The sequence below is a fragment of the Scylla paramamosain genome, chromosome 27 (genome assembly GCF_035594125.1).
Source record: "Scylla paramamosain isolate STU-SP2022 chromosome 27, ASM3559412v1, whole genome shotgun sequence".
Classification (NCBI taxonomy): domain Eukaryota; kingdom Metazoa; phylum Arthropoda; class Malacostraca; order Decapoda; family Portunidae; genus Scylla; species Scylla paramamosain.
In genome coordinates, this window is record NC_087177.1 from 1102745 (window position 1) to 1125000 (window position 22256).

The 22256-nt window shown below is 42.9% G+C and overlaps 1 protein-coding gene across 2 annotated transcripts in view; it reads right to left on the reverse strand.

Moving 5' to 3' along the window:
• LOC135114002 (putative neural-cadherin 2) overlaps positions 1–22097 on the reverse strand; it is a 42604-nt gene extending 20507 nt beyond the window's left edge. For both annotated transcript variants that reach the window (XM_064029602.1, XM_064029599.1), the window contains exons 1-8: positions 21938–22097; positions 11870–11989; positions 10319–10434; positions 9260–9424; positions 7713–7844; positions 5423–5600; positions 4986–5130; positions 4233–4321 (exon numbers count right to left, since the gene is read on the reverse strand). In XM_064029602.1, the coding sequence (XP_063885672.1) occupies positions 4233–4321; positions 4986–5130; positions 5423–5600; positions 7713–7844; positions 9260–9424; positions 10319–10434; positions 11870–11989; positions 21938–22082 (1090 nt within the window). In that variant the 5' untranslated portion in view covers positions 22083–22097. The remainder of the gene's footprint in view (positions 1–4232; positions 4322–4985; positions 5131–5422; positions 5601–7712; positions 7845–9259; positions 9425–10318; positions 10435–11869; positions 11990–21937) is intronic.
• Between the last annotated feature and the right edge of the window lie 159 nt (positions 22098–22256).

A 22256-nucleotide genomic window follows, 5' to 3' on the forward strand; every position in this document is an offset into this window, starting at 1 on the left:
AATTATACAGGGTTTTGCCGCTTGTGATGCATGCAGGAGTTGTCATTGGTTTTTAAGGTTGATGCAAGGGCGAAGATAAGGTAATATTGAAGTGTATAACAGTTTATGTAACCTACGTAGCTTTAAGTGGTAAAGAAAGCAGTTACTAGTATTTTTATATTTGAAGTTGAAATTGTTCTTTGTATTGATTTATATTTTCTTCCCTACGGCATCAGTTTCATCATAAATTATTAAAGGATTTTTCTTTTAAGTTCAGGGGAATATTTTTAATAGTAACTGGTTGAAGAAAACTACCTGGAATTGCTCATGTTACAGTTTCGTATACATTTGCTCCACTCTGACAAACAGTAGAGTAGTTTATGTGAAGTTTATAAATTGTTACACTGAATGGATTAAATAAGCAATGACGGCCAGACAGGGAGGAAAAAAAAATTGTCAATCTCAAAAGTGGGAAGGACAAAGTTGGGTGCTGATGGAAGATGAAACATTGTTATTCAGAATATCTTGATTTGTGCACATGCGAGTATATGCGAGAAATGTTATCAATCATTCTTACTCCGTGTCCTTGATATCGCGGCTCATTAGGTCACGGAATCCCTCAGTCATTCATTTCTTCCGTTACCTTTGTTGCTGCACATGCTTCTCCCTTCGTTGTTTTTCTACGCCGTGTTTTTGTCGTGAGGCTGGAGTTACTAAACCACTTAACGGCCTGTCAATCATCCATGGTCAAATTGCGATCTCCTAACTTTTACAAACTATTCACTCTTTGTTCTGTTTTCAAATAATGACGATGCCGGGAGAAGCTGTAGTGGTTGCCTCCATGTTTTCCTGCTGGTGTGGTTGCTTTCGTTACTTTTTCTCTCAGTTTTTTGGTATAGCATTCTTGATTTAAGCACATATCTCGTTTTGCGTTGTGTGAATCCGCTGTTGAAGTGTTTTTTTTTTTATTTTTTTTTATCCATCGATCTATCAGTCAATCAGTTAATGAGTCAGTCAATTAATCAACTAAAAGTCAGTCATCTAGTCCATCAATCAGTCATGAAAATTTATCACAAGTCAAAACGCATCGTGTGGGGTAATATTTTTCATGTTTTTTTTATTTATTTATTTATTTATTTATTATTTATTTATTTATTTATTTCGTGCTTGTTTCTTTGCTGAATGAAAATGAACACCTACATTTTGACTGGTTCAGCATTTTCCGTATCTCATTCGTGTTTGCTGACACTCGTAGGAACACGAGGGTCTGGGGAGTCCAGGTCTTGTTCAGCGGTTCAGGTGTCGCTAATGTTTCACACGTGCCTAATCTAGACGGCGGCCATGCACGCGTGAGCCAACATTAAAATCAACCATTCAACGCATATTAGGCTTTTGTGGCGAGGAGCTTCCCGGTGTCTGTCTCTGATCTAAAGGTTTCTCATCAGTGGTGGAATTTAATTAAATGCGATGGAATGCTGGCTGCCTTGTATGAGTGAGCGCAGATGCTTTCTACTTCCCATAGCTGCATCTATTTCTCTCTCTCTCTTAGATTACTCCTCTTCTGGTGCCACGGGGCTTGAGGTGCTTCTCTTTGTGGGGAAGGCTGACCTCGATACGCTGCATAGATTTTATAACGTGCATTAATTGTTATCGTGTTTCTGGATATTTTTGTTTTATTTTAACGATTTCATTTTATATATGCATTTTTTTATTAACCTGCATCATTTGACTTTATTGTCGAGACTCCAAAACAAACAGTCATTTAATCTCCTCGGGATTCAACTCAGTGTGAAGCTTTTAAGATCTAAAACTGCTGAAGTGGATCTTGGTTCCTTCAGCTCATCTCGATAGGTTCGCTGTGGCAGCGCCCGTGACGGACGGATGGATGTGGTGCTGCTGTGCTTTGCATATTATGGGGGAGTAACGACTGCCGCTGCATGAAACTCAGTTGTGTGTGAAGCATGTGGTGGTGGTGGTAGTGAGAACAGGGTCGTTCGTGTGTGTGTGAGAGAGAGGGTCGTCTATCTTCTTGGTAATCCCCTCGTGACTGGCTGTCTGGGTTTCGTAATCCTCTTTTGGAAATAATACTCCTATTTCATATGTACGAGTATACAGTGAGGCAGGAACAGGATGGGATGACCTCTACCTGTCGCTTTTCAACTTGCACCAATCCCTTCCACCCTCCTCTCCCTTCCTCCCTGCTTCTTTTTATCCGCCTGAGATTTGCATGTATTCCTATATTTACGTGCTCACCTTTTACAGCGGCCCTCCCTAATGGATTTATTCTATCCGGCAGGTAAGCTGAGGCTGTGTAGCTGAGAGTCAGTGAAAAAAACAGCAGCAGCACCAGCAGTTTGAGGGAGCAGACCCCATCAGGGCGGATTAAAGGTATGATTGCCAGCTTACGGCCTTGTATTCCTCGTGCACTCAGATGCCAGTGAATGTTGCCTTGGTTAATCCTTTAAAGTATTGTGCTTTTATTGTGACTGACGGAGGCTGGAATGTTCAGACCAAAGTGGAGTTGTATATTATTCGTGTGTGTGTGTGTGTGTGTGTGTGTGTGTTGTGTTTGGAGGGGAGTGTATTCCTAAAAGTCTCAGTGTCGCATCCTACATTTACAAGCTCTTGTGAAAGTTATTAGGAGTTTTCAAGGGTGTTTTCATGACTAGTGATCAATCGAAAAGGATTCTGCATCATCAACAGGAAAAAACTCTCACAATAACACGACTAAGTATCTAGACTATATGGCTTTTAGAAACAGTCCTGAAGAGAGAGAACAAAGCGTTTGATAATACAAATCTATGAATATGTTGTGAGTAGCTGCCGAAAGTTCTGTGACTGGTTAACTCTTGCATTAACAATATGAACAGAACAGGAGTGAGAATAAGTAAAAAAGTCTCGTGCACTGAGGTCGCGGAAGAAGAGAAGCATGCAGTTACCAAGTTCAAAGGAACAGTAACCATGAAAATAACGGTAGAAAATGTAATAGATGTGATATTGCCGTTTTGAGTGAGAGAATCGTTACTTTCGTTTTATAGTTTGAAAAGTATGGGTATAAATATGATATAGTTCACGGAAGTAATTAAAGATTTGTATTTTCTCGTCTCCAGAAGTCATAGCATTGTTGGTTGTCTTATTTCTCTTTCTAAATTAAGGGTTTCTAGGTTGTGTGCGCATCTGTGTGTGCTGACGAAGGCTTCATACTTTCCCCGCCTGTCTTTTTGATATGTGTGATTGGGAGTCTGGTGAGTTTATCTGTCAATTAGTGGCTCATCAGTTTACCAGCCTGTCATCACTAATTAACACACACTAACACACACACACACACACACACACACACACACACACACTGGGCAGTAAAACAGGAAGCCCGTCGGTATATAGGTTGCAGTTCGGACTTCACTTCACGTTCAGCTTTTAACTAACAAACAAGTAAAACAATGTCTGTGTGAGACCCTCCATGTCTCTTCCATTGTGATGTGTGTACGTGTGTTTGATTGCGGCTTTGTACGTGTGTGTGTGCGTGTGTGTGTGTATTGTAGTTTGAAGAGTGAAAACAATACGCACACAGAAAAATCGTACATGCAAGCATACCCACACTTACACAAAAAGAAAACCCACTTTGGACTATTGCAATAAACGTAACATTGCCGGAGTGGCTGGTCGCGGGTTTCGAGTGAGACTCGTACCTGCCTTGCTACTAGAACCGCCGAGCTGAAAAAATAATAGAATAAAAGTTAACCGGAAAAAAATAAACTAATGCAGTGAGTAAATGGACAAAAATAAACTTTAATCTTTACCCGCCGCAAGGGAGCTCTAGTGATATTTTGTGGGTTGTTGTAAAATCCTTTTCACATTTGCCGTGTTTTAATTGCCACATGTGTAGTATTGAAACTCAGCTAACCGCAGATTGCGTTCATCAATGCAAAATGTAATGGTGCCCTCAGCCAGGGCGCCAGATTTTTTAGGTGGTGTGATCTACAGCAAGGCAGTCGATTGTCTATGGGGCGCGCGGCTGATGCCTGTGTGAAGCCCTCGAGCTGCACTCCAGCTAGGCTAACTTTGGCCTCGCTGCCGTGACTCCGGTGTGGCACAAAATGTGGGAGGATAAAAGTAATGTCAAAATGAAATGAAATAACTTAAGTTGCCCCTTATGCTTCTCTCCCCTACCGTGTTTTGCTCTGCTCCTCCCCTCCGTCGGGATCAAGAGAGGGCGCCGTGCAAATATTAACCATTAACCTTATTGGACTTACCTTTGAGCCCACCGCCGTCGGAGGCCACCACCTGGATGACAAAGGAAGGCGTCTGTTCCCTGTCGAGGCAACACAGCGCCGTCCGAATCCTGCCGCGCCGCCGCCACACCCCGGAAAGGACACAAACACACACACGCATCAGTACCAGTGGGACAGGTAAACAGACACTGTCTATCGCAGCGTCAAGTTGGTGTGTTGTGTTGCAGTGAAGTGAATCTGCAGGTGCTGGGGAGAGGGAGCATAACATTGCCTATAGACGCGTGGGACTCACTGTTGCACCAGTGTATATAAATGTAGTTGTATTAAAGTTGTAATTTTATGTTTTTACTTTAGAAACCTGCATTCCATGATTTTCCTCCAAGGTAAACTGTGCCTGTCCGGCGATGTTTGCCAGGGTACACAGAGCGTGAGGGTCATTGGGCCGGGCGATCAGGCGGGGTCGGGCTGCAATCACACACACAACCTTCAGCCCGATGGTCATCACCGCCATCTGTTTGCCACGGCCCACGGACCCCGCCGGCCTGGCGAAATATTTCGAGGCTGTTGAGCCAGACAAGCTATGGATGTAATCTGGAGGGGCCGAGCACGTGCTGTGGCCAATCTGGGTGGTGGCCGTATATTGTGTGTGTGGAGAGGTGCAGTGTGCGGGGAACACACGGCCTGCGGGTGTGTCACTGATGGATGCCTCCACATTCTCCCCTCTCTCTCCCCATCTCCCCTTCCCACTTCCCCTTCCCCATCTCCCCAACGTACGTGCCCGTGATGCTGTCGATGGAGAAGATTGGTCGACCTGACTGTTCGTCGATCACATTCTTGTCGACGGAATAGGTGACGGCGGCGTTGGCGCCCTCCTCGGGGTCGTCCAGGTCAGTCGCTGTCACATGTGCCACCTCCGTCCCTGCCGACCAGGAAGGTCACGTGACAAGGACGACTTACGATGGCAATATAATGACGCACTGACGGCTGGCCTAACACGAGGACTTTGTGGCAGGAGGGAGTGAAAGATAGATGTACATGAGATTAGTTTGCTGCTTCGCTGAAATGAATAGTAGAGGATTGATTCCATGCGGGTTGTCTCATCTAGTTGTAGCTGTGTCTTGACGCTTCTGCCTTGGAATGGTTTCAAAGTGGAATAACGGGCTCAATCAACGTTCTAGCGTGGCCGTCACTCTGTCACACACCACACTCACCGGCGTCTGCGTTTTCCAGCACCGAGGCCTCGATGACGTTGTGTGGGAAGAAGGGCGCGTTATCGTTGATGTCTTTAACGTTGACATGGACCTGCGCGCGTGCGGTGTGCAGGCCATCCGTCGCTGCCACCCACAGCCTCCACCGCGCCCGGCCTAGCGGCGCGTCCCGGTCCAGTGGCTGCACGTGGGAGGGGGAGGCAGACGAAAGGAAGAGAAAAAAATAGTCAATAGCTTGATCCAAAAAGAAAAAGAAAAAAAAAAAGAAAGAAAAAAAAATAACTCGGTGTTTGTGTCTCGCGGGGAGCGCTGCTGGAAGGGAGCCAGGGGAAAAAATAATGAAAGGAATAGTTTCAAGCGAGTACAAAAGTTTTCCTCATCTGGAAATGATTCGTAGAAATGTTACTTATATTTTTAATCTGTCATATCTGCGTGGTGATCTGTGGAATTATCTGGTGGTGTAGGGATGTTGCTATTGCGACGCAGCGCCGTAATCTGCTACTTATGGCTGATGTGCTTTGACTGAATTTAAGTTGTGAAATCTGGAAGCGAATATAACGGGTAAAGAATTGAAGCAGAATAGCGATGAGCAGTGACCCTGATGGAATAGAAGGAAGGTCATAATAGCAACAGCTGCTCTCTTTGCCGTCACTTGCGAGGTTGAGAAAGTGCGAATGAATCACCATTGAGATACACAGTGGGAGTTTGAAGACAATGGAAGGCAATTAATTAAGGGAGGAGGTGGTGATGAGACTGGTTGACTCAGCGGTGCATGAAAGTGTTGTTGTGTTGGTGGAGGCGGGTGAGGTACTCGTCATATCAAACAACCAACATTGCGTCGTCAGTATTGCAGTAGTCATTTTTGCAATAAGGCGGCATGTGACCTATATAGTTGTCCCGGCGCCAAAGTGTTTGTGAATTAGTTAATAGTGCAACAGTTACGACAATAGCAAGACACTTATCCTTCAATTTTTGACTACCGCTTTGGACCCTTTTATGGAATTGGCATCTCAGTGGGCATTTTGTTTTTTATTGGATTTTTGTTGCCCTTGGCCAATGTCCCTCCTACATAAAAAAAAGGTAGTGTTTAAAGGTAAAAAATAATAAATAAATAAAAAAACAAATATACTGTAAACATGATATGGACAGGGACAAAGTTTGTATTATTAGTTTAAATCAGTGAGTTAGTGTTATTTTATCACTGTGATTTACTTTCGACTGTATTTATGATACATGAACGGATTATTTACAACACGCACTAAAAAATGCAAAGAGAAAACACTTTTAGATTGTAAAGATGTTGAGAAAGCTGTCATTAGATAAATCAGAAACCAAATTCAACCACCACCTCTCTGTAAGTGTAGATGTCTTGTACTCATCACCTTTACCTTAAGCTGGCAACACTGTCGGCTGAGAGGGCACGAACTGAAGACTCGAAGGGGCTGGTGGTGGCGGGAAGGAGGAAGTATAAGGGAGACAGAATGAAATCATTAAAGAGAATTTCATACAGCACTGTCGGCCAAGAGCGAAGTTGCTGTCGATGGTGGAGAGTTCAGATGACAGTGAACCGTGGTATAGGCTGAGAGCAAATATAGCGTCTATGTCCGGAGATTCACGTTAAGGAGAGAGAAAAAAAAAAAGACAAAAGAAACTATTATATTCAGGTATCAGTGCCAGTCGAGCGAGTTCATTTGAGTGAAGGAACAAAGAACTAGCGTAAGAGGCTAAAGGTTCGCGGTGTAGAAGAAATAAAAGGGAAGTCTATTGTTATTGCGCACTCTGGCAATGATATCGGCAGAAACGTTTGTGTCGGTAAAGGAATGGGTAACGCAAATTAGGTGTAGACAGTCAAAACTCACCCTAAAGAAAAGAAAAATAAATAAAGCCTTTTATCCTTCGGTAATGATGCCGGCAGAGAGAGAGAGAGAGAGAGAGAGAGAGAGAGAGAGAGAGAGAGAGAGAGAGAGAGAGAGAGCGTGGTGGGGGCGTTGACATAAGGGATAGTCGTATAACAAAGGTGATATACGTTGTCAAAATCCTTAGGGTTATTAATCAAGATGCGACTAAGAATAATGAGACCCAACTTGATAGAGCTTGATAGAATGATAGATGTCCGGAATAAACTCAGTAGTTAGGTTGTTAGTCCCGAGTCAGTAGGGAGATTTAAAAGATTAGGTACATTTAAGGCAAGGGATATGTGGATACAGGTAGGTATGTTTCATGTAGGGAGGGCACGTGTAGGCCTACTGACTTTGTGACTTCCTTTATACTCTTACATTATGCTCTTACGTACCCGAAGGAGGTGTATGTATCCTGAGGAGCGGCTGATGGAGAAGGTTGTGTTGATGGGGGCGTGGTGGTCGTCCGTGGAGAGAGAGTAGACCAGTCTGCCTGCGTCACTGATGTCCCCGTCCTCCGCTATCACCTGTACAGTCACGGACACAAGTCGATTAACATCACTCTCATTTCTATTGTTTTTAGCGTCATTGCTTTGTGATTTTATCTGGTGAGTTTGTCTACTTTATTTCAGCGGCCCAAGACGATTTTAGAGTTTAAAATACTGGATGTTTAAAAGAAAAAGATGGACTTACTTGAAATTGTTACATCTCTGCAATCAAAAATCGACCATGGATAGAAAAAGGTGATCATTTATAACTTTGTTTCCCGCCTTTTAAAACTGTAAGAGTTTTTGTTCATGACTAGTTTGTGGTTGTAGAGAGGCAACAATTTCAAAGCAGGTCCAGCATTTTGAGACATTCTAGTAAAGGACAGGTGCTTTACGCCTTGATGTCCTTGCTTAATCCTTTTGCTGCCGTGTCACGTGTCTTTCTAAATTACATTCTAAACTTGAACCGTAATAACTTTCATTAAGCTGCTCGAGAATCATTAATGAAAACAATAAGAGAAAACACTAAACACAATGAAAATGAATGGAGAATGTGATGCAGCTGTTGAGCATGACTGCACCACAACCATCACTATCATCACCATCACCAGCGCCATTTACTATTACTATCATTCCATTTCTTTTACTACTATTCCGTCGTTGGCTTTACATCACCATTCGTACCTTCTGTCACTACTACAATCCTAACGAGTATTAATAACCATCATCACCACAACAAAGGTAACCAGTTGTATATTGTCGTAGTTTTCATTGCTATCACTATCATTGCCACTGTCACATTTATCATTACTATCGTTATTAATACTATCACCATTACAGCAGCACCACCACCACCACCACCACCACCACCACCACCACTCTTCCCTTTAGACTCAATAGGACTGAAAAGGGAAAGGCAGGGAAGGGAGGCGAAGGGCAGCCATACACAGGCATGCTATTTATTGCCTTTGTTAGCGTTGTTATTGAGTTTCGTTCAGCGTCGCCTCTTGTTTATTATTGTGTTACTCGCGTCCAGAGTGCTGGTCTGCCGAGCTGGCATGCCGAGGCTGGTGGTGGTGGTGGTGGTGGTGGTGGTACAGGTACACACACACACACACACACACAACCACAGACACACACACTCTCTCTCTCTCTCTCTCTCTCTCTCTCTCTCTCTCTCTCTCTCTCTCTCAGAGACGGATAAGATGAAATTGTAGAACTGGAGATAGGAATCATGATAAAAAGAGAAAAGGAAACGTAGGATAAAAAGAAAATGATGATAATAATGATAACGAAGATGAGAATAGTAGTAATAGTAAGAATGATAAAGAAAAAAAGTCCGAAATTATAATGGAAGGAAAAAGGAAATGGATAGGATATAAATATTTAAACGTTAATGGCGATAACAAAACTAATAATGATAATAATGACAAGGAACAACGTGCAAATCACACCTGCAGGATGGCTTTTGGCAGGTGTCTGTCGTCCTCCTCGGTGATCTGCGTCTCGAACACAGGACGCGGGAAGGCCGGCGGGAGATCGTTTTGATCCTTCACCCGCACAAACACCCGCGCGAAGGCCCGCTCCTCCCCCGCCTGCCCGCCCACCACCAAGTCGTACTGGGGTGTGGGCGTGAGTGGAACAGTGAGTGGAAGGATGGGCAGATGCATGTAGTGGCGGCTAGAGATACACACACACACACACACACACACAGTCTATTGCCGTGATTATATGACAATTCAACACCAGCCATAAATTTGACAAGAAACTGTACTGGGTTGGCTAAGGGATGAAGGTGGAGGTGGAAGTGGAGGATACGGGAGGGGGGGGGCGAGAGGAGGGATAGAGGCATTCGTATTTTTTTTTTTTTTTTAATTGAAGAAGGATGGATGCTAAAACGGAAGGGATTGGTTAGGGTTTAAGGAATGGAAGACTGTGGAAAAGGAAAGTATAGGAAATTTCAGTTGAGGATTTTGTGGTGGGGATTGTGGGAGATCAAAGTGGAATAGGAAGGGTGATTTTGTAGGGATTCGCTTTGGTAAGAGTTTTAAGGCGCTTTAAAATTTTTGGCGCTGGGTAAGGAGAAACTGAAAGGGATGGAAGAAGTCGATGGATGGGATTGGGCGTGTAAGAGAGGACTAGACAAAGCGAATGAATGAAGAAGGAAAGGAAATAGACAACTGGGACGAGGTAAAAATTAAAAGGAAAGAAAAGTGCATGGAAAAAAACGAAAGAAAAAGAAAAAAAAACAAGCAGACAAACAAACAAGCAGGAAGTGAGAGATACGATGAAAAATTGAGGGGATGAAAGAGAGGTAGTGGCATTGATCTGGTACCTAGTAAGGAGGGAAGGAAAGTTGGACGTGTGCTTGATGCGAGTGAGCAAAGGGAAGAAGAGATGAAAGGGTGGATTTATAGGGACAAAGAGGATGCAGGATTTATTAAAAGGCAAAGTTATGGACGTGGGTAATCAGGTTAGTGTCCAGGATAGTGCCCACCTGTGTCTGTCCTCACCTGTCTGTAAGCTTCATAGTCAAGGGGCGCCGTGAGGGTGAGGTGACCCGTGTGGGGGTGTGCATGGAAGAGTCCGCCGGCAGCACCGCTCACCACGCTGTACACCACGTCGCTGGCTGCTGGGACACACACACACACACACACACACACACACACACACACACACACACACACACACAGAGGAAAAAAAAATTATAGCTTTCCTCGTATGGTAATTGTGATGTAAATATAGATTTCCAGATTTCCCCTCTTCATCCCTTCCTTTTTCCGAGGATCTAAGGAGGCTTCTGAAGATATTACGTACCTCTTCCTACTGTTTTGAGACTGTGTACTTATCCACCTTTTTGTTTTGGCAGACCTATGTGTATCTGTTATGAGTTGCTTTAATCGTAATCTTTTAACGTTGCTCATAACTTAGTATTATTTTGACGTGCCATTTTACCTATGACCTCATTTCTGTGGCACGTATCAATCCATCAGTCAGTCAGTCAGTAAATAGGTATTTCTCTCCCTCCCTCTCTCTCTCTCTCTCTCCGTTCTCGTCTCTTATTCCACAACACAATGCAAGTATCTTTATCTGGCTCTATAGTGTGCTCAAGTCTCATTCCCTTCCCTACTTTTCCTCTCTCATTTGAACCTTATCTGTTTTACCTTGTGGGATACCTTGTGGGACACGTGGCATTACATATTCATGCACTCGAACCTACCATCCACATATCACCTGTGTGTTAGTGTCTCTCCTCAGGTGCAGGTTTCATTATTCAGACATAAAGTGCAGCCACACACACCAGTAAGGAAGGTATCAGAAAAGGGCTTCGTTTTTCTACCCAGCAAGATAATAACGTGTTCCTCAGACTTAATTCAACTCCCTCCTTCTCCCTCCCTCTCTCTGTCACACTCTTCCTATCTCTCCCTATAAAGAAAACTCCCTCCGGTGGATTTTGTTCTAGTCGCACGATTTCTTGTGAATTTCTCAGCCCATAAGGGGAGTTTTTTTTTGCACTGGGAGAAAGTTGCAGTAAGAAAAGTTGTGTTGGTCTGTCAGGACGCGATAAGAAGAGGAAGGAAGGGTTGGGTGCGAGAGTCACGGCTGCATCACACACACGCTTTGGTAAGAGATAATTTTAGTGGGTCTGTTGTGCCATGTTTCTCTGGCTGTTTGCGTGCTTGTCTGTCTTAGTGTCTTGTATGGACTGCTACAACAACAACAACAACTACTACTACTACTACTACTACTACTACTACTACTACTACTACTACTACTACTACTACTACTACTACTACTACAACTATTACTACTCTATCATAAAACACACATGATAATTACTTGGTCACGTTGTCACATATTCTATTAAAAGATCTACGTATTCTGTAGAATCTTAAGATTACATTACCAATATACAATTACACAATAAACCCCATCACACACACACACACACACACACACACACACACACACACATACACACAGTAACACCCAGTAATACCCAGCAACACCCAGTAACACCTGCCAACACACACTAACACCAAATAACACCAAATAACACCCACCTGTGGTATTGGAGGTGGCGTGAAGGGTGAGCAGGAGGACAGGCGCTGTGTTCTCCTGCACGAACACCTCCATGAGTGGCTGGGCGAAGGTGAGGCTGCCCCGTCCCGCCAAGTGCGTCACTGCCGGAGGAGAGGAAGGGAGATGTGAAAGTGGGAGAGGAGAGGATAGAGAAACGGAGAGAAGGAGGGAGAGGATCATGTAGAGAAAAAGGCGGGAGGAACCGAGAAATTTTAAGAGGTACTTGGCACTTGAGGGAACGATGGACGGAGGAAATGTTTGAGGGATGAAAAAGATAAGGGAAGGTTTGAGAGACGAAAAGAGAGCAAGTGCGGAAGGGAATGAGATAAGGATGGGGCGGGAAATAGGGCTGCTGTAGGGAGTAAGAGAGAGAAAGAACCGCATGTAGGAGGGAAAGAATACGAATATTGAGAGCATAAGGAAGAAGAAAGATTAATACAAAATAAAGGAGGAAGAGAGAGAAAAGACTGAAGAAGGGAGGATGAGAGTTGTAGTACGAGAGGAAAGGTTGTATAGTTAAAGGCTCCAAAGCAAGGAAAGCGGGCATAAGAATCATCGTAAGAGAAGTATAAGAAAATAGACGAGGACTGAGGAGGAGGAAAGAAGGGAGATAACAAGAATCGTAAGAAGGGAAAGTATGCGAGAAATAAGGTTGAAAGATAGAAGAATAATCGTAAAAGAGAGACAAGACAGAGTAAAAAAAGAAAGAAGTGTTATGAGAGAGGGCTAAGATATAAGGTATTTTCGCTCACTGTATGTTTATCCTGTTAAAACACGAGCTGGGTTTGAATGTGGTGCTTTGATGAGCGTTTACCAGTGTGCCCCAGGGAATATTTGTTAATTGTACCTAATGGCGAAGCTTTCCTCGGAGTGTTTTGCTTGTTATGCTTCTCACAAATCACAGAAGTTGCGTAGATTTTTACTCCCCATCATAAACACTACGTAGAAAATCCTTCTCTTCTTGCTTTTCCTCCTCCTCCGCTTCCTTCTCCTCCGTCTTCGTCTTCTTTCCAATCTCCGTGTTTTTCTCACCTTGCATTTCCTTACTTTTCTCTTCTTCTTCTCGTCCTCATCTCCTTCCTTCATCTCCTCCTGGTTTTCGTCTTCCATATCTTCCTCCTCCTCCTCCTCTTCTTCCTCCACCCTTGTCTTCGTCTTCCTTCTTCTTCAGTCGATTCCCTCCTACCTCTCTCCCTGTTTTCGTGTCCTCTCTAAAGAAGAAAATCCTCTTTTTTGCATTTATTCCTTTCCATTTGCCAGCCGAGGCGGCTCTGCTCAAAATACTGGAGGTGCCCTTCGCGATTTAGCCATCCAATCTGCGTTTTCTTTTTCTTTCGCTTATCTCTCTCTCTCTCTCTCTCTCTCTCTCTCTCTCTCTCTCTCTCTCTCTCTCTCTCTCTCTCTCTCTAAATTTCTCTATCGGTTTTCCCTCCAGTTTCCTTCTTTTGGCCTTCCTTGGCGGGTGTTTCTCGGTGAAGGAAGGGAAGGTGATGATTTGTCTTGGCTTACCCGGCTTACCTGCTGTAAACTTCATCGAGGGGAGGGAAGGCAAGGCTGAGATGGCCATTCAGCACCATTCGCACGCACACACCACAAGCAAGTTTCTTTATTTTTCTCATATAGCGTGTATTTTTTTCTGACAAATATTTCGTTCCTGGTTTATGCCATTATGTGATAAAATTATCGTTCATTGAGGAAATGAGTTTCTTCTTTGTGTGTGTGTTTGTGTTTGCGTGTGTGTGTGTGTGTGTGCGTGTGTGGGTTTTAATAGTCAATCGTCTATGGATGGTGGCAGTGTGTGAGTAATTGCTGGTTAATTGAAATGACCACGAAAGAATCTTGTTTTGATTGTAGGTATCTAAATATTAACATAGTCGTAAATTGACTGATATATAAATAACTATACACGCAATATATGAACAGACAAACAACAGCACTGCTCTGTGTTGTTCTGTCACGGTAAATATGTGGGTCACTGAAAATATATTGTAAATTTCATCGGAAGAAAAGCGCACTTGTGTGGGAGAATCTTTAAATAGCAAAACTTTTCTCGTCTCTAAACATAAAAACTTCTCGCCATTTTTACGCTGGGATTAACTTGAGGAAAATAGCCGTGATTGATGGGAAGGTCTTCTCTCGACGTGCTCTGCCTGTACCTCGCCAGACACACATTCTCACGCCCCGGCAGGAGAAGATTACTCGTAGAAGTTAGAACTCATGCCACCCTTGACCCTTTTATTGCTACGGTCATTATTTCTCATTTAGAACACACACACACACACACACACACACACACACACACACACACACACACACACACACACACGGGCACATAGAAAAATGACAGAGTACTTGGTTAATATTTGTCTTCTCTCAGCTACCTAACTATTCAAGAAACTGAAGTAGAATAATAAGAATCAGAATAACTGTTCGTGACTAAAAGTAAAATAATTCTTTAGGAGTGAAGAGGTAAAAAACTTAATTCTCATCCGGACAACATGCAGTATATACAGAGGTTTATATTCACATCTTGGTCTTGAAACTAATTAGAAGCTTAACTCGGAGCCTAAAGTCAAGTAAGCGATTTGAGGCAGGTAGTCTAAGCGAAGTTTTAAGCCAACCCAACGCCCGATCCTAAGATTATTGATTCAGAGTGTAATCCAGCATAGAGGAAGAGGGGATCGAGGAGGGATTGAGGTTCCCGCCAGGTCTGTCAGCACGGATAGACACGCAGCATTAGGCGCAGACTTAAGCAAATTGAAGTAGCTCCGAAAACTGCGGAAATGAACAGTTAAAATAGTTTACCTCTAAGTTTAATGAAAATGTTATAAGTTATTAAGTTGGATAGTGTCAGGAAACTGGTTGAACGAAACACTTTAAGAGATGTGTGTGTGTGTGTGTGTGTGTGTGTGTGTGTGTGTGTGTGTGTGTGTGTGTGTGATACGGATTGCTTTGGGTTGTACACACACACACACACACACACACACACACACACACACACACACACACACACACACACACCGATGATCCAATTTGTTTCACCCGTCAAAACTTTATAATAATTTTTTTTACCGTTTTTCTACTTCATATTATTTATTATTATTATTATTATTATTTTTTTCAAGGCCTTTCTTCATCCTAAGCTAATCCTCCTGTCAGCCTTCACCGAATTTCCCGTCTATCCTCAAAGGGCCGCCAGGGACTAGGGGAATAATAATGCGCTAAGCCCTCATGAGTTCCCTTATCATCAACGGGGCATTTCTGAGAGCGGTGCTGGCCTAAATACTACATATGTGAGAGTACGCGGTGGCTCGTCTGTTGTCAGTGTTCTCGTGTTTATTCTTTTTTTTATGAAAGTAATTTGTGTGTTGTACGAATACGTATGTTTTGCTATAAAACTTAATCGGATATTACGTAATACAGAATTTTGTTCATGAAATGTGTGTATGTGTGTGTGTGGTTGAGATAAGTTCGGAAAATCACTGAGGTTTGATTAATGGGAGAGGTCACGAGGAATCACTGAGATGGAGAACAGTCACGGGTAAAGTTGTAAGCTTGTTATATTGTGACGCATTGACAGAACTGCTTGCAGGATCTCTGAATGGTGGAGTGAGTATCCCATGTGAGAGAGAGAAGACTGGAGAGGAGGGAAGGGAAGGGAAGTGAAGAGGAGAGAGAGGAAGTTCATCGAGTGACATTGATTGATATACTATAGATTGATTGATTAATTGGCTGATTGACTGACTGACTGACGGACTGATTGATTGACTGGTTGAGTGAGAGACTAAGTGACTGACTGAACGCTGCAACGTTGAAGTCAAAATGGCACTGGAGGTGAGGTCAAGCGAAATGAAGTAAAATGAAGTGAAGTGAACGTGTGGGAGGCGATATTCTCTTAACACTCACTTGATGAATGTAGGAGTAAATATTGCTGGAGGCATGAATGTTTAATCGACAATCACTACACTATGATACACATTAATTCATGCGTGCATACAACAACGTTTATTCATCCACCCATCCATCTCCTTTTTTATGTGACAAAGAGCTCCTCAACTAGCTGGTAGAATGATGGCTTGGTATCGATGAAATGACGAGAAAAGAGAAGACACGCGCTAAGAGGAACACTGTTAAGGTCTCATCGTTACCATTCAAACCTTTGAGCCCCTGTGTCAACGGGGTATGTACGTACTTGGGTTTAGTGGAGGAATTCTGCCGTAAGTCGCGTGATTGGTGATTAAGGTAGTGATAAAACTGAGACGCTTCATATGCAGGTTTGTGTTTCCAATCGTGACTTTATGAAGTGCAACAGTTTCGTGGTAGATGACCCAGAAAATTAATGTGTGTGTGTGTTATTCGCGTATGCTTAATATTTGAAAGAACAGCAATTAATATCCTGCACAGAGTTAATCAAGTACTTAATGAAAAAGCAGAACAGCTTCAAGCAGGTATATTTCTCATTCAAGGAAAATTGAAAACGTTAATTTTCATGTATATCAGCTGTGCACATGAGTAATTCATTTCCCTATTTTTGTTATGCAATTGTTACTAAAACCTTTTATCATTTTCAAATTATTTTACCTCTATAAATTTATTGCGACACTCAGAAGTACATGTGCCAGTCATCTGAACCATGTTAACAGGTTTGGCAACAGGTAAAGAATAATTAGAGATGGCGTAAAAAGTAGACAGAAGTAGATAGAAAACTAGATATAGGGAGTCCATAAGAAGGATTATGACGTTGGACTGGAGTGGAGGGGAACGGATACGGATACGAATAAGTAGAAGCTGGGGAGGATCATAGAAGCTGAACATGACGGTGACGACAACAATGAAAACAGCACACATAACAGATCAACTGATGAGGAAACTGGCTCAACTATGGCACCTACATTACTGTAATTCATCTCTGCCAACTTCCCTTCAACAGTAATTATGTACGAGTCGACTTGAAAGGGAGCATGAATAACTAGCTCCAGTCTGTGCCCCAATCCCTTTGACCTTGGATTAGAACTGCAGTCAGCGAATTTGCAAGTACATACGTCAGCCACTACACCAAGGAGACGCGTATTACCACAGAGGCATTTACTTCTCCCGACCAAGCAGCCAATAAACCAGAGTAAGGAAATATATGTTGGGCGGCCCAGACTAACTCAGAAGTATTGCCAAGTCAGTGATTTTTAAGGCTCGTTTGTCCCGCGGTTACTGAGTAAATTGAGTGAGAGAGAGAGAGAGAGAGAGAGAGAGAGAGAGAGAGAGAGAGAGAGAGAGAGAGAGAGAGAGAGAGAGAGAGAGGGAGAGAGAGAGAGAGACAGACTGACCGAGTGACCGACTGGCTGACCAAATAAATGACGATTATTCAATAAATTACGGAAACCTTTAGCTCCCGGTCAGTAAATCTTTGGCGGAACCCGCGGGCCTCACTCAGCATCGACTGTTAAAAGGATAGCAAGCGGCATCAGTCTTTGCTTTCTCACCCCGACGATTTTCAGATGCCACAGAGATGATCAGTCGGGTTCTCAAGAGCGTTCCTGCTGTTAACGGTATGGAAATCACGTTTATATCTCACGAGAACCATAAAAAACAACTTTGAAAATCCGCATAACTTCAACTAGAGCCTTTTGAAAGTAATGAAGGTGCGGCCAGGAGTGTTGCAGAATACTGTCCTTTGTGATCAACCGTGCTTGCTTGGTGTGGCCGGCGCTGCTGTCCTCCCCTTCCCTCCCGCTCACACCTGCATGGCTGTTGTCCGCGGACTTATCAGGTAACATTGCCTTATGATCGTGTCTTAAACCTATGATGCTTTCTTACTAATGTCCACTAATTTATCGTTTATAGGCCTGAGCTTTTACCGTGATGAAAAAATAGATTTATCGATGACCGCGACTATCTTGCTGCCGATGATTATTCTGCAGCAGGTGATGATGATAATTATTGGAGATTATGTGGTGGCTTAGTGTATGTATTGCCAGCTGCCTTAGAGTTTATTATAAGGCGGATCGTGAAGGTTATAGATCCAATGATGATGCTAATTGTTGTTTTGTCTGCTGGTGATGTTGATTTTATTTTTGAATTGTTCTGTGTTTGGATTTAATTTTTCTTTATTATTTACTTCACATATAGTTTCCCATGTTGGTGTAAGATAAGTGTCGTGAGTATAGATAAATGGTCTTGATGCCGTTCTGTTGTAGTTGCTCACTTCCATTTCTTCATTACGAGAGGTTAGTTCAGTAAGAGTCGTAAGTGAATCGTTAATGAATCGTCGTAAAAGAAAGTAACAGCTGAAAAAAAAAAAATATATAAGAATACGAGAGATGTTGAAGATTCTAACCTTTGAGAACGTTTGAAAGATCAGGGATTTACTGCCATGTGAAATATTGCTTTACTAAAATTTACCCACGCTCCTGTGAAAGGCTGACTCGCTTCGCTTGCCAAATTGGAAAGGCTTGCCCTCCAGAACAGCTGCTCCTTCAAAGAACTGATCAAAGGTACAGGTGAAAAAAGTAAATAAAAAGAAGAAAAAGATTGTAAAAATAGAACTCAAAAGTTGACGTACTAACTGACAGAGCGTAGATTTATCAGTGTTGTTTGCTTAGACTTTCAGTGGCTCGTCTACGTGCAATGCTCTCGTACGTTTGACTTCAACTTCATGTTAAACTCCACTGATCTGAATAAAACGGTGATTTGCAGTACACGCCTTGCGACTCACGGTATGGGAGCTGTGCCTGACTCGTATACTCTTGCGAACACCCGCCTGTTGGGGGAGTTTTGGGCTAATGTTGTACACCTGCTACACCCGCCACCAACAACACCGCTGCCGCCACCACCACCACCACCATCGCTGCCACTACCACCACCACCACCACCATCACCACCATCACCACTGCCATCACATCTATTTCCACAACAACAACAATTACTACTACTACTACTACTACTACTACTACTACTACCACCTCCATCACTAGCAGGTGTACACATTGGGTTAGCAAGATCCTTTGAAGTTGTCTCTCTGTTCTAATAATTGTTTCTCTCATTCATTAACACAATGGAACACCTGCACCAAGAAAATAAAAAGAAAAAAGAAAAAGAAAAATCAACAACAGGCCACACAGACGGCCTGGTTTTATCTTTCTATAATTGGAGTCATTTGTATTCGAAACGATAGTAGTGAAAAAAAACGTGCCACTTCAGAAGACTGCTATATTATTGTTATTATTACTGTGATTTATGTGTGAGGGAGATCGACCAAAGGCACAAAGAAAAGTATAAAAATCTGTCCACAATCCCGCTCTCCCAAGAAAGAAAGGAAAAGAACCAAGAGAGACGAGCAGTTTAGTTGCATGTAGCTTACTGATTAAACTAGAGCAGGTTTGGTGAGATGGTGCTGTATTTTGCTGTTACGAGGATTATGGTGTCTGCAGCACTTATCTAATTACAATCTAAACAGTCTGGTACAAAGCTGAATTATACGTTATCCTATCGGTCACTCGACTTAAGCATGAGGCATCCTAAGAGTAACAGGTTCAGTGGATAAAAGTAACTAGAGACACTAAAAGAAGAGGGAATATTGCAACTAGTTTCTTTATATAAATGTAATCTAAATGAAAAAAAATTAAGTTAAAACAAGTATGATAAAGTAGACCACTGGACTAAAACCCATGGAATTCAAAGAGTATTGATCTCAATGTTAAAAATGTTTGAGGTTCAGCATGCGTAATCTTGTTTGTCACTGGACTGGAACGTGTGTGGACTGGAACGTGTGAAGATGCAAAAGTGTTGGTCTTGATACTAAAAAAAAAAAAAAGTTCAGAATCGTATCTACACCTCTCAACATTTCCACTGACCTCTCTATTATTGGTGAGTGGCGCCGGAAAACCTTGTTGCCTCAAGCAGTAATTTATCCACCAGCAACTTTAACTTCGTGTACCAACTCTCTCATTTCTCACAGGTACACAATTTTTATAATGCAATTTTTCTTCTGTGGATATTCTGGACTCTTCTTCCTTAAGTAATCTTAGATGAGAACTGCGTGATACTGGTCAGTCGCATACTTAATAATCTAAAAAAAAAAAAAAGGAAGCTGCAAGAGGCCATCAGGCTGTATGAAGCATATTTATATATTTCTACCTATCATCCTTAATTTTCTTTTAAAACTCCCTAATGACTCATCACTAATAACGTGATTACTGAGTCTATTCCACTCATCCACTACTTTATATGAGAACTAATTCCTTCCTATTTCTCTTTAAATATAGAGTTTTCAAGCTTGAACTCATCATTTCTTGTATCCTGATTACTGATCCCGAAGTTTTTATTATGTCACCCTTACCACTTTACCACTTAATCAGGTCCCCTCGTAACTAAAGGAATGTACATTTGAAATTTTCAGTCCCATTTCCTAAGAAATACTTCTCATCCCCTGTATCCTTTTCGTTATTCTCCTTTGTGCTGATTCTAATAAGGAATTCGAGGTATTCGATAACAATGTAACCTCTCTCAACTGTATCTTGTTTTGTGCTAGTCACCATATTGCGTGTGACTCCTGTGTGTCCACCTACGAGTATCTGCTATATTTAAATTGTCCGTTGCTAAATCACAGTATTCAGGAATTTTGACTATTGTGTGACTTTTCCTTCTCTCAAGCTTCGCATCTCGTCAGTGGCTAAATTACCTTGGCGCATGTGAGGCTTTACTTGAGTTTAGCGTTCCTTGACCATCTAGTAACCGGTCATGTACAGAGTTATGAGTGGTTTGCTATTTGTTGTTCCTGTCACGCGTTTGGCAATTGGACACAAGAACAAAAACCGTCTGGCGTGGCGGCTCTAAGGGCACGCCCACGGCAACTCGACCATTTAAATACAAACAACAGGTAATTTAGCTCCGATGTCAGTTGGATTAATGGAACACGTGAAAGCCAATAGTACTCTAACAAATGAAATGGAGCACTAATCCGTAACTCGGTGCTCCATGCAGTCCACAGGTAGACCAGTCCAGTGTTAAAACTATTATTGGGTATTGGCAGAGGTGAGTGTTAGTGGCGCATACACTCCTCTGCCACCCCTATTTGTTACTCTCACTACTCTCACTCCAGCTACTTCCATCTCATAAAGGAACACAAAGGAAGAGCCAAGAGCAGTAGACCTGTCGAGCTATACGAGGCTTTTTGTGATGAGTAGTCTTGCGTAAGAAATGTTAGATAGTAAAGGCGAAAGTCTGTCCTGTTTTTCTCCACCTTTTTCTCTTTATTTTCCTCTCACGAAGGAACACAAAAGGAAAACAAATACCAGCAGACGTATTGACCCTTACGAGACTACGTGACAAGCCACTCTATTCTAAGAAAAGAGATTTAGTCTAGTCTTGTCTCTTCTATCTTTTCCTCTTCCGTCTTCCAGCTCCGGATTCACATCAGCTCCCCACCACCGAAACTGAATACCTTTGTCTCCTTAGCTCTTCTTTCCTTCAAGCCCCACCCTTCTCTCTTCACCTGAGGCCACGAGAGCTAAGTATCTTTATTGACTCGTGCATTCTGGACCCATAAATACCCACATCTTAGAGTCTAGGGTTGATAAAGAATGTTCCTGAAGGCTTTTAAGGTGTGTGTGTGTGTGTGTGTGTGTGTGCTGTTTCTTTTACCAGTAGATAAAAGTGATTCAGTAAAGTGGACCCTGACCTTCTTTCTTTCTACCTCCCATCTCCCCATCTCCTCCTCCCCTTCCTTCCCCCCTACCTCCCTATCCCCCCTTCATCTCTCCATCCTTGTCACTCCTTGCTCTTCTTTCCTTCCTTATTGTGTCACGTTTCCTGTCAACACCCTCTTTGCTATTTCCTCTCTTCCCCTCCTGTTACCTTTTCTTTCCCTCACTCCCTCCTTCTGCTCTTCCCTTCCCGTGTCGTGTCGCTGCCTGCCTGCCACGCTCCTTAACTCTGGGTGGCCGGCTCCTAAGATTCTTTCAGTTTGTGTTGTCTCTCGGCAGCTTTTGTTTCCTCGAGTGTCTGTACTGCTCACACACACACACACACACACACACACACATACACATACGTACCGTTGGTGATCTGCTCGCCGAGGGGGATGAGAAGGGGCATAAGGACGTTCACGGCCATGGTGAGGAGCAGGCGCCGCCCACGCCCGCACACGCCCACACCGCACCCCGCCACGCCCGAACCTGTAGGGGGAAAGCAAAGCCACATTAGGGAGGTTCGCTGGAGAGACGGTAGGGGGAAAGAAAAGTCATATAAGGGAAGGGAAGAGATGGAAAAGGAAAAATAGAATAAAGGAAAGGCAAGAAAACTAAAGAAAAAGAAGGGAAAGATGAATTGGAAGGGATTTAATGGAAGAGAGAATGTAAAAGACACAGGAAGGGT